The 13,536-nt window shown below is 47.6% G+C and overlaps 1 protein-coding gene across 1 annotated transcript in view; it reads right to left on the bottom strand.

Annotated features, from left to right (window-relative positions):
* Nucleotides 1-10,676: 10,676 nt before the first annotated feature.
* LOC109924045 (PHD finger protein 23) overlaps nucleotides 10,677-13,536 on the bottom strand; it is an 8,592-nt gene continuing 5,732 nt past the window's right edge. The window contains exon 3 of the mRNA XM_020524065.2: nucleotides 10,677-13,403. Within this exon, the coding sequence (XP_020379654.2) occupies nucleotides 13,204-13,403 (200 nt within the window). The 3' untranslated portion in view covers nucleotides 10,677-13,203. The remainder of the gene's footprint in view (nucleotides 13,404-13,536) is intronic.

A 13,536-nucleotide genomic window follows, 5' to 3' on the forward strand; every position in this document is an offset into this window, starting at 1 on the left:
GAAAAGACACGAAGAAGAATATTTTCACCCAGAGGGTATCTGGAACTCACTGCCTAGAGTGGTAGTAGCAGGAATCCCTCGTGATTTTTAAGAAATAATTACACCAGCACTTGAAACACATAACAGACTAAGTGCTAGAAAGTGTGACTATTTCGACAGCTGGCACAGAAATGATGGGCCAAAGGGTCACATCAGCTGCTGGCAAAATCCTTATGACCAAATAAAACGCGAGACAAAAACGTGCAACTCGAAAAACTTACTGAAAAGTACAAACACCTCAAACAATCTCAGCTAATTTCACTTTTGTAAAAAAAACCAAGAACAAAATTTCTGCCAACTGCATGGAAAAAGTTTGAGTGTTGAGTTTCTAGTGAGCAAAAAGGTACACTCAAAATTTTGCCAAATGTTGAAATCCGGTAGTTGCAGGATTAGAAGCTGAAATTCTGTTCAAAATTTTAGTTTTTTTTTCAAACTGGTGTTAATCACAAAGGCTTGTGCCAGCAGGGTGTTTAGTTTGAGACAGTAACGCAACAGAAATTCACATTGGCAACGGGTTAGTTTGGAAGAAATTCTTCAGCTCTCAATCGCCAGTTATTGAAAAGAAAGAAAAATATATATAGTACTATACATGAGATCAACAGGTCTCAAACCCCTTACAGGACAATAGAAGACTTTACAAAATGTGCTCACAGCTAGCTTCCACGGACAGGTATGTGTAAAAAGCAGACAGCCTGTCTCTCAGATTTTGTTAAGGAATAATTCTTAATCCCAGAGCACTGCCCCTGTTCTTTGAAATACTTCACCTCAGAACAGCATTCCTTTGAAGTCTTATACAAGTGACAGCATTACAGAGAGTGCGGTGTTCCCGCAGCACTGACCCTCCGACAGTGCAGCACTCCCTCAGCACTGACCCTCCGACAGTGCGGCGCTCCCTCAGCACTGACCCTCCAACAGTGCCCACTCCTTCAGCACTGACCCTCCAACAGTGCCCGCTCCCTCAGCGCTGACCCTCCGACAGTGCAGCACTCCCGCAGCACTGACCCTCCGACAATGCGGCACTCCCTCAGCACTGACCCTCCGACAGTGCCCGCTCCCTCAGTACTGACCCTCCGACAATGCTTGCTCCCTCAGCGCTGACACTCTGACAGTGTGGCACTCCCTGAGCACTAACCCTCAGTGCATTGAGGAGGTTTGTGTTAAGGATAAAGACCAGGAAAGTTTAGTAGATGATCAGAAATAGTGGTGTGGTGGTAACGGACGAATAATCCAGAAGTGTCAGACGAAAGCTCTGGGAATGTATGTTCAAATCTCATTTAGGTAGATGCCATTAATAAAATGTGAAATGTAAACTAGCCCTTGATACAGATTATCAGTCGTTGTGTACAATCTACATTTTTAAAACATCTAACAAATTAGACACTTTCCTTTGGGAAAGACCAAGGATAAAAGTGGAACTATGTTGTGTTTGTTTTACTTGTTACACATCAGGTAACTTTAGGAGCAGGTGTGTTTGATATTTTTGTGAGACAGACTGGCTTTTGGGATTGCAAATGTGCTTAGCAACAGCCTCTGGATTTTTAGGTTGCTCTTTGTCACAGACCTTAGGATGTGTATTTGGACCCTGACCTCAAGAAAGCCAGCGAGCAAAGACATGTCTCTCGCTTTCTCACCCCTGCCTGGTTTTTAAAATCTCAGTATTCACAAGACTTTGAAAAGAAGAACTTCCTAATCAAGCAAAGACCTATATCCAACTGACCAGCTACCAATTTGAGCATCGTCTAAGGGTTTGCACTGAGATTATCCAAAAGAACACTGAGAAAATCACCTCAATCTGGTTTGAACTCTTGATCCATGGATATTGTTCCTTTTTGCGCATGTTTACCACTACTGGTACCGCTGTAGAGCTCTCCATCCTGATTGTGAATATACGTGTGTATGTTTGTGGGTAAAGGAGATAGCGTTTAAGTTTGCATAATTGCAGTTAGCAACCTGTTTTGCCATGTGTTAAAGGACAAGTTTCTTTGCCATAAATAAGTTACCTTGTTTGTTCCTGGTGGGAGTCAGGTTTTGCCCTGGATACCAGGCAAATGAACCATCTCAGTGATTCAATGGTCACATTGTACATTGGTGACTACCCACGCTGTCTTGATTACCAGTGGACCCTTCCTGTCAGGGTTGAGAAAATTGTAAAAACCCATCCTGGTTGACTGGGGAGTTTTTTTAGGGAGGTGAATAAGTTGCCCTTAGCTGATCTGGACTATACGTGACTCCAGACCCACAGAGTCATAGAGTTGTACAGCACGGAAACAGACCCTTCAGCCCAACTGATCCGTGCCGACGAGATATCCTAAATTAATCTGGTTCCATTTGCCAGTATTTGGTCCATATCCCTCTAAACCCTTCCTATTCATGTACCCATCCAGATGCCTTTTAAATGTTGTAATTGTACCAGCCTCCACCACTTCCTCTGGCAGCTTGTTCCATACATGCACCACCTTCTGTGTGAAAAGGTTGCCTCGTGGGTCCCTTTTAAATCTTTCCCCTCTCACCTTAAACCTATGCCCTCTTGTCCCCCACCCTGGGGAAAAAGACCTTGGCTATTCAGCCTCATGGTTTTAGGAACCTCTATAAGGTCACCCCACAGCTTCCAACGCACCAAGGAAATTTGCAATGTGATGACTCTTAACTGTGCCCTCTGAATTGGCACGAACAAGCCACTCTGTACAAGGGCAATTAGGGACAAATCATGACCTTGCCAGCATTGCCTCCAACCCAGAAAAGAATTTGTAAAACGGAAATGCTCATCGCAGTTGCTGACCTTTCCGATCACACCATATTTATCTGGGAAGCGTCTGAGCCATAAGACATTGCAAGCTAGAATAGGGATGGCCAGGTGTCACTTCTCCAAAGAAAAAAGATTTCTCAACATTAAGAATGAGTAGAGATCTTAAGAAACCGATTCTCAGGATCGTGTCTTGTGGAATGTGCATCTTGTGTGTGAAATGCAGATTACCAAAAACTTTTTAATCTCACTTCTCACCCCTCGTGGAACATGAGACAGACAGGGTGCATGTTCACATTCAGTTTTCTTGTATAGTTTCTCATGGACCAGCCTGAGGCAGTAGCTCACGAGATGCTACTCTGCATCAAGAGTGGCTGACTGAGAATCCATCTGGCACTTTGGAAGGACTTACAGATTGGGAAGAGAAGGATACAGCAATCCAATGATTAACTTTTCCACAGCCCAGTAAGTGTGCTGGACTGGGGAGCTGCCTTTCTGAATGGCTGCAGGCCTCTCACATCCAGAGCGAAGGGTCACTGGAGAGAAATGGCAGGATGACATGAGATGTCGGAACAGGTAGGACTTCCCCTGATCATGACCCAAGAAGAGGCTGGTTCCTGAATGCCTGGCCATTTCCAAGATATGAGAACTTGGAATGCTGTTACACAGAAGCTCTGGGAATGGTTCATTAGGAGTGGCACGGTGGTTCAGTGGTTAGCGCTGCTACCTCACAGTGCCAGGGACCTGGGTTCAATTCCACCCTCGGGCGACTGTCTGTGTGGAGTTTGCACAATCTCCCTGTGTCTGTGTGGGTTTCCTCCGGGTGCTCTGGTTTCCTCCCACAGTCCAAAGACGTGCAGGTTAGGGTGGATTGGCCGTGCTAAATTGTCACGTAGTGTCCAGGGATGTGCAGGTTAGGTGGGGTACCCATGGAAAATGCAGGGTTACAGGCCTCTTTGGAGGGTGGATGCTGACCTCGATGGGCCGAATACCATCTTTCCTCACTGCAGGGATGCAATGATTAATTTCTTAGGATCAGGGGATAGCTCACCTGACCGACCTCACCCTGCAAATCCAGCGCTACCTAAAGCTTATACAGCCCCTGATGGAGAGTCACCACGGATTCACATCAAGTCAGCTACATGGGGATATCAGTGGCTCGCTCCCTGCGGGGCCCAATCAGCTCAAAGAGGCTCAACACAAAGCTTACGGTCTCCTGCTAACGGGATTACATTCAATAGGAACGGGTATGAAGCTATTCGGGAATGCAGAGTCAGTGCTGAGGGAGCGAGCACTGTCGGAGGGTCAGCGCTGAGGGTGCGCTGCACTGTTGGAGGGTCAGTGCTGAGGGAGCGCCGCACTGTCGGAGGGTCAGCGCTGAGGGTGCGCTGCACTGTTGGAGGGTCATTGCCGAGGGAGTGTCACACTGTCAGAGGGTCAGTGCTGAGGGAGCACCCCACTGTCAGAGGGTCAGCCCTGAGGGAGTGCCGCACTGTCGGAGAGTCAGTGCTGAGGGAGTGCCGCACTGTCGGAGGGTATGCACTGAGGGAGCACTGCACTCTCGGAGGGTCAGTGCTGAGGGAGTGCCGCACTGTCGGAGGGTCAGCGCTGAGGGAGTGCCGCACTGTCGGAGGGTATGCGCTGAGGGAGTGCTGCACTGTTGGAGGGCCAGCTCTGAGGGAGCACCCCACTGTTGGAGGGTCAGCACTGAGGGAGTGCCGCACTGTCGGAGAGTCAGCGCTGAGGGAATGCCGCACTATTGGAGGGTCAGCGCTGAGGGAGTGCCACACGGTCAGAGAGTCAGCGCTGAGGGAGTGCCGCACTGTCGGAGGGTCAGCGCTGAGGGAGTGCCGCACTATCGGAGGGTATGCGCTGAGGGAGCGCAGCACTGTCGGAGGGTCAAATGACTGTGAATGAGCAGGTGTGAGTTCCCTCCTGGTGACTTTGGGACCAATAGTAAACCCTGAGCTAACATCTCCAGAAAACAGCTGATCAGGACACGGTCACTACATTTCTGTTGGAGCTCACTGTGTACCAATGCTGACATTACAACGGTTAGTACATTTTGAACAAGTGTATCATGAATTTTCGGGACATTTGGGTTTTGGGTAAGCTGGTCAGGAAACGCAAAATCTTGGCCGTGAAACACTCACGGACTCCGTGAGGCAGTCACTTGGGTGAAGGCGCAGAGTCTGTTTTGGCCACTTGACCACTGCGCAGGGACAGAATGCAAGTGCTGGACAGAGAATGGGAAGACTCCAGTGTCCTAGACTGTACGCACAGCTGTCTCTCCCTGGGTGGTAGGGCTTTGCCAGATCTGTTCCATCTCTGATTGTTCCGAGCAGTTTAAATGACTCCCTCCCAAAGGCGCGTTGCGATCGGTATCTTGGGCGGGTGCTAATTTTCAGACACCCCAAGTTTATGCCTCCCTTTCTTCTCTTTTGTTCTCCTCGGAGATTCCTGTTTGCTGCCAATGTCCCGAGTGATTTGTAATTGACCTCCTGCCCAGATGATGCCTCCTGAGTGTATGCTTAATTGCAGGAAGAGAGAGCTTTTAAACAAGGAGGGGTGCAGCCTTTAGAACAACACGTTTTCAATGCTCCCAGGGACGTGTGTGTATCGGTGCCTGGTGCACGGATGTGGCTCCCAGCACGAAACAGGATAAATATAGCCTCGTGTTGACAGTCTGTCAATCGTCTGGGCTCCATTCTCCTGACGGTTTGTGCATCCATCCCGAGGGCCCACCTCAATTTGCGCCTAATTGGGTCTCATTTCAGTGAGTAAGGTCAGCAATTAAAAGCGACAGATAAGGCCAGAGAGCAGCCCAGTGCAGGAAGATCCGTCCTTATCCTCATCACAGCGATCATCACGTCTCCAAATCACAGCCAGATATTAGGCTCGATCTGGGTGCCTTGGCCTATTTTTAGCAACACATCCACCACCACCTCCCCCCCTCCCCCCCCCCCCCCCCCCCCCCCCACACACTTCCCCGGCATCTTCTGCCAAGTTAAATAAGCAGCAGTGAACCTTAATCCTGGGCAGGTCAGGCCAATTATCTAATTGTGAGGACGGTCAGCTCTCCCAGTCCATGGCAAGAGAGGATGAAGGTACAGGGGTCTCCCGCAATCATACTGCCTGATCTTACATGTCCAATCCGTCCCTGGCACGGCAAAGGGGTCTGGTCATGTCGCCACGGAACCCTCCCCTCAATGTGCCCGTGCTATCCCCTCCCCAGTAGGAAAATCTTGCGCAGTCTTGGCCGTGAGTCCCATCAAGCAAAAGGTGAAATTGACAGCCCTTTGACATCATTCGACCGAGTGAGGCATCAAGGAGCCCTAGCAAAATTGGAATCAATGGGTATCAGGGGGCAAACGCTCCGGTGGTTGGAGTCGCACCTGACACATAGGAAGATGGTCATGGTTGTTGGAGAGCAGCTCCAGGACATCTCTGCAGGAGCTCCTCAGGGTAGTGTCCTAGGCCCAACCATCTTCAGCTGCTTCATCAATGACCTTCCCTCCATCATAAGGTCAGAAGTGGGAATGTTCACAGATGATTGTACAATGTTCAGCACCATTCGCGAATCCTCAGATACTGAAGCAATCCGTGTTCAAATGCAGCAAGATCTGGACGATATCCAGGCTTGGGCTGACAAGTGATGAGTAATGTCTGCACAAGGCAATGCCCACCTCCAATAAGAGACAATCTAAGCATCGCCCCCACCCCCCACCGATATTCAATGGTGTTACCATCACTGAATTCCCCATTATCAAAATATTCTTGGGGTTACCATTGACCAGAAATTGAACTCAACTCGCCACACAAACACAGTGGCTGCGAGAACAGGTCAGATGCTAGCAATACAGTGGCGAGTAACTCACCTCCTATCTCCTCAAAGCCTGTCCCACCATCTACAAGGTACAAGTCAGGAGGGTGATGGAATACTCCCCGCTTGCCCTGGATGGGGGTAGCTCCAACAACACTCAGAAAGCCCGACACCATCTAGGATAAAGCAGCCCCCACTTGATTGGCACCACATCCACAAACATCCCACTCCCTACCCCACCGACGCTCAGTAGCAGCAGTGTGTACCATCTACAAGATGCACTGCAGAAATTCACCAAAGATCCTCAGGCAGCACCTTCCAAACCCACGACCATTTCCATCCAGAAGGACAAGGGGCAGCAGGTACAAGGGAACACCATCCCCTGCACGCTCCCCTCCGAGCCACTCCCCATCCTGACTTGGAAATATATCCCTGTTCCTTCAGTGTCGCTGGGTCAGAATCCCTGGAATTCCCTCCCTAAGGGACATTGTGGGTCAACCCACAGCACATGGACTGCAGGGGTTCAAGAAGGCAGCTCAACCCCACCTTCTCAAGGGGGGCAACTAGGGACAGGGCAATAAATGCTTGGCCCAGCCTGCGACGCCCACGAGTGAATAAAAAAGGTTCACACATGACGTGCTCCGGGCCCCAGGGGAAAGGAGACGGTAGATACTGCCAATGGCTCCCGGACCCTGGAAACAGACCCTTCGGTCCAACTCATCCATGCTGACCAGATTTCCTAAATTTTCATCCCATTTGCCAGCATTTGGCCCTTATCCCTCTAAACCCTTCCTATCCATGTACCCATCCAGATGCCTTTTAAATGTTGCAATTGTACCAGCCTGCACCACTTCCTCTGGCAGCTCATTCCATACATTCACCACCATCTGTGTGCAAGTGTTACCCCTTGGGTCCCTTTCTATCTTTCCCCTCAAACTCATGCTGTCTAGGTTTGGACTCTGCTACCCTTGGGAGAAAGATCTTGATTATTCACCGTATCAATGCCCTTAACGATTTTGTGAACTTCCATAAGGTCACCTCTTCAGCCTCTTGCCGCAGTCAAACACCACCCCCCGCAAACCGCAGCAACATCCTTGCAAATCATTTCTGCACTCTTTCAAGTTTAACATTTTTCTTATAGCGGAGAGACCTTATGTAGAAGGTGCATTTACAAATGCAAAATCTGATTGGCAGGATAGCAGCAAATACATTGAAATGATTCTAGGTATCCAAATGATGAGAAGGAGAGATTTGGAGTACATCTTTGGTGGTGGAGATGATAATTTTTTTTTATTCGTTAATGGGAGGAGGACGTCACTGGCTAGGCAATATTTATTGTCCATCCCTAATTGCCCAGAGAGCAGTTCAGAGTCAACCACATTGCTGTGGGTCTGGAGTCACATGTAGGCCAGACTAGGTAAGGATGGCAGTTTCCTTCCCTAAAGGACATTAGTGAACCAGATGGGTTTTTCCCAACAATCGGCAATGGATTCATGGTCATCATTAAACTCTTAATTCCAGATATTTATTGAATTCAAATTCCACCATCTACCGTGGTGAGATTCAAACCCAGGTCCTCAGAACATTATCTGGGTCTCTGGGTTAATAGTCCAGTGATAATACCACTAGGCCATTGCCTCCCATATATTTAATAGCATCCAAAAGGTAAATATTTGAAAGATGCCATGTGGTGTTTGCAATCGGCCTATATAATGCTGTTGAAGGAATAACCCCTTTACATCAGGGCAAACAAGATATAGTCACAAGGCATTGTGTGCAATCACAGCAAGACACTCCACTACAGAATACAGGGAGGTCTACATCATCAGAGGTGACCTCAACACTCATTTCCGAGGGTGAATATTCTGCTATCAGGAGACACCGAACAAAGTGAGACTCTTTTCTCCAGAAATGTGGCAAATGAGGGGATGAGCTTTGTGAAGTGAGGTGTGTGATCCATATATATATATGTACTGCTTATTTTGGATTTGTGAATTTCAATCTAGTGGCATACAGCTTTCATATGTTTCTGAACGAGCTTAATAATTATAAATTGCATTTCTGTAGCTGCGGTGATCGATTTCAAAACAGCATCAAGAAAACTTCCTGGAGAGATTTTACTTTCATTGGGAGGTCACATGCCAACAAACAGTTATGCTTTCAAATAGAAGATTCTGGAAGGTTTGTTTTTGAGCTTTGGGGAAACACCCATAGTTTGGGAAGAAAAAAGCTTTTGCGTTTCAGATTGGGTCAGTCTTGGCTGATGCTGGGTACATAAAACACTTGCTCCTAAGAAAGTAAGCTAGCTTGGGCTGTTCAGACACATCTTACTTCAGTTCAAGAAACTGTTTGGAATTTCTGGACCAGGAGTTTCAGATTCTCACAATGGAACTACTGAAATTACATGTAAGGCTCATAAATGTGAAAAAGGGAATCTCTCTGGTGTGAGAGCTGCAAAGGAGGGCATTTGGGATCAACAAGATTATATTTTACCACATTTTGAAACTTTCACATTTGTATTATATGTAAATAGTTCAGTTTATATTGTTTTACCTTCATTTCTTTTGGAACAAAAGCTTCTGATTTATTGTTAAACCTAAATCTGCTGCATTGTATGCTTGCAAATGACCCACCTCATCAGCAATGATGTTAGAAAAGTGCTCTACCAAGCCAGGTTTCAGTTTGAGATCTCACATTGCAGTACATGGGCATCAGTGGCTGGTCAGCATTTATTGCCTATGCCTAGTTACCTTTGAACTAAGGAGCCATTTCAGAGGACAGTTGAGGGTCAGCCACACTAGTATGGGTCTGGAGTCACCTGTAGGCCAGACAAGGTGAGGATTGCAGATCTCCTTCCCTGAAGGGAATTAGTGAACCAGATGGGTTTTCCTGACAATTGACAATGGCTTCATGGTCATAGAAGACTCCTAATTCCAGGTTATTATCAAATTCAAATCCCACCATCTGCCGTGGCAGGATTCGGACCCTGTTCCCCAAAACATCATCTGGGTCTCTGGATGAAGAGGCTAGCGATAAAGCCATTGCCTCCCCAACTTGTTGAGTAATGATATACCTTCAAGAGTAAGTTTGATAGACACACCAGGCGAAAAGGAATAGAAGTAGAGGAATGCAGGGTGTGAGTTTTGAGGAGGAGCTGGGACTTTTTTTTTCTCCCACTGGAGTGTAGGAGGTTGAAGGGTAAGCTTAGAGGTTTATAATTTCACAAGGCGTATAGATAGGGTGAAAGGTGGGTGTCTTTTCCCTAGGGTGAGGGGATTTCAAGACTTATTTTTAAGGTGAGAGGAGAAAGACATTAAAAAAAGTTGGACAATGTTTTTTAAACCAGAGTCATTTGCGTGTGGAATGAACTTCCTGAGGAAGTGGTGGATGTGGTTACAGATACAACATTTAAAGAGATATTTGGATAAATACACAAATAGAAAAGGTTTGGAGGGTATATGGACCAAGCGCGGGAAGGTAGGACTAATTTAGTTTGGGTATATGGTCGGCGTGGGCTGGTTGGACCGAGCTGTATGACTTTATGATAGGCTGATAGAGTAGCATGAAGAGACAGTGGAATTAGAAACACTAGCACATTCTACTTTAACACAGATTAACTAACTGACTAACCAATGATAACCAGTAAGTCGATTTCAAGGCAATTTATTGCGTTTTGTGCCTTTCTAATGCCTGAAGTCAATGAACAAATTAAGCAAATTTGCAATACTTCCTTCAGAGTACGAGCTTATTTTCTTTTTTGGGACATGAAGGATGCGGGGGGGGGGGGAGGTTAAGGTGTGGGGGTTAGTCCATTAGGACTCAGCCTCACCACTGACACCCATATCCTATGAAAGAATCAAAAAGAAAAGCCCAAGAATAGTTGTTTCCTGAAACTGAAAACAGAAGGTTCCTATAAGCAATGGAAGGAAGAGGCACAATGACCCAAGATGTAGGGGAATTGTAGACAGCCACTATTAGATCACGGCCACAGTAAAAGCTTGTCTGATATGAAGCTGCAGCTGACCATAACGGAAGCAGAGAACATGCAGAAACAATACCAACACACCTTGGTTACCAAACCAGTTTTATTTTCTTCAAAAAAAATGACTAAATCGTTTATTCAAATCTGCTCCCCCTCTGCCCTCACTTTCAAATATTTGAGACACTTATTTACATTCACTTTTGCAAAAATATGTTTCGGTCCAAGCTTCTGGCACTAGCTCTGCACTCTGGGACTCAACAGGATTCAGGCCCCAAGAGATCCTCAGGTGAATTCGAACAACCCAGACCAGTGAGGGCACGCAGCTGGGGACTGAAACTAGGACCATGTGCTGTGGCAGCGTGGCCCAGGCTCCCACTTGGGCAACACAAATGACCAACAAAACTCCAGCAGCTCTCACTCACAACCTTTACCACAGAACTTGCCCTGTTAGGCCTGTTAACTGTGCACCACACTCTGCCTCACGCCCTGGGAGACAGACCTAAACTCAGTGCTACATTCAGTCATCAAGACAGCAATAAAAAGGCAGACGGCTTGATAGACAACCCCCACCCCCCACCCCGTGCAGACAGACAGGCAGATACACACAATCCCAGTTAAAGCAGTCATAGTGCAGCAATAAAGGAGCCACAGATTATCTACACTGCTGGGTGAATCATTGCTGGGATTATCCCCTTGATCTGCACAGGCACAAAGTTTAAATATTTACAGGATGTGCATTACTACAATTTTGACAGTTATTGTTTCAGATTATTCTCCAAAACATCGAGTCCTGAGTATAATGTTTGAACTTATCTGTTTCGTGTTGTTTTTAAGTTTCTGCCCATTACCTGGACAGCTGTACAGCACACAGGGCAGGGACAGTGGAACCCTTCTGATCTTTAAACTCCTCCAAGCGCACAGCTGAGATGGAACAGTATGCAACAGAAGTGCTCCAGAGTGCTGAACATTTAAAAACACGGGATGCGTTATTGCCAACCTGGCCTTAACAGACATTCACTGCCTGCGATGATCACATCTGAGGCTGGGTTTAAACGTGTGCACGTGTGTCAGGAGGGCTGTATGGCCAGCGCTGACCCTTTTCTTTACCTATCTGGGTGGTTTCCAGCAGTGGAGAGCCATTCTGAGCATTGGCTCCCAAACATAGCAGGGCATAGCTTCAGAAACCTACCACTCATCTCAATCCTAAACAACTGGGGCGAATCTTAGCCACCAGTCTTGTCATTTACAATCGGATGGCCAGAAGGGAATTGTTAAAACTTTGCAATATTTAGCCACCTGAATGGACGAGCAGACAAATGGCTAGATTTCCCACCCCCCTGACCCTGTCACATCATTAAGCGCCCAGCACTCCCCTTTCCAAACATTCAGCTGTGCTGTGATTCAGTGTGGACACCTGCCCCCGACTTCCAAATACACGGCTCTTGCGACTTTTTAATATAAAAACACAAACGTGCAAGTTTAACACTTCCGACAGCAATCTCCACATTCTGCTGTTTAAAACTGGACTGTGGCCCTGGGCATTGTCCAGCACCTTCATACAGGGAATAAGAATAAAATCATTGCTCCTTTCGAAACACGTGGAAAATACCCATTCCACGTGAACGAGGGAGGACCCCAGAGAGGCAGATGCAACAGGGGGGTACTATCTGAAATGGACGGCCATTATAATCTGCTTTAAAATCCCTCATCTTAAAAAATAATCTAACTTCTGACTGGACAGTCTCGTACTTGTTTCCTGGAGGCATTCCGGTGTCTCAGGAAGGAGTCAGACACAGATGTTCCTTGCCACTACGCTCCGGGAAACCACGGAGCGAGGAAACAAACAGTACCACAGGTCGGGATTGTAGGAGGATAAAGTCCCGAATCTACAGTGAAAACGCCCGGAGACCCGCCACTGCTCAAACCTGCTGACTGTGCCACCGTCCTGCACTGAAACCCGAGGCTCCTCTTTAAAACAGGTATTTAAAAAACAAAAGACAAACTGAACAGCAAAGCAAAATGTCCATAAATACGGCAACGGGTTTTTTCCATCAGCAGTCCTGTCCTCACATGGCTGCTGCAGGGCTCAGTGTTCAGATGGGGATACTCTCTTACCCCAGCAGGCCATCTCAAACCAATCAATCTCCAAACTCCAGCGCTAGGCACCAGTGAACCCACACTGTCTCTCTTCTCAAACATTGAGACAGCTTTACTTTTCGCTTTGCAGTAATTCTGAGGGCGGATCGGAGCTGCTGGGGAATAAGGACCATTCCTCCAAACTGTAACCCAGCAAGGGGAATCTCCCATTCCCCTGTGTCATCCAGACTCCACTCACCCAGAGGCGGAATGCAGCGAAGACAGCCTGAGCTGGTTTGAGACCCACTCTTAAAAACAAGCAGTCACCTTCAGCCAGCACCTTACAACGTGAAGAGGCCCTCACATTATTTACTGGTTTCATTTCCCGCTCACCCTCCCCAACCCCGACCCTCGATTCCCAAGGTTTCTTTCATCGACCTTGCAGTTTCCTCCTCGTTTCCCATGCGTTTCCATTCCCTGGCTTTGTTGTTTTTCTTATTTATGCTGCGTCCAGGCGAGTCACTGAGCGAAACTTTTGCTTCAGGGAACTTTCTTCCGGCTCGCATTTGACTTCTTCCCATCTCGGCATCTCTCACAGAGAAAGACGTCGGGGACTTTAGACTTGCGGATTTTGGCGCAGGACAGGTGGATCCAGGTGTTGCACTGGTTACACTCGATCATCGGCCTGCCTGCAAACGGCTTTTGGCAGTAACAGGTAACCAGGCCCCAAGAGTCATCATCTGCAAATGGGGTAAACCCAGGGGCATGTCAGCGAGCGAGAGGAAGGGGGCGAGGGCGAGGGGGCGAGGGCGAGGGGGCGAGGGCGAGGGCGCGAGGGGAAGGGAGCAGGGCACGGGGGCGAGGGGAAGGGGG

Source organism: Rhincodon typus, chromosome 45 (genome assembly GCF_021869965.1).
Source record: "Rhincodon typus isolate 14 chromosome 45, sRhiTyp1.1, whole genome shotgun sequence".
Lineage (NCBI taxonomy): Eukaryota > Metazoa > Chordata > Chondrichthyes > Orectolobiformes > Rhincodontidae > Rhincodon > Rhincodon typus.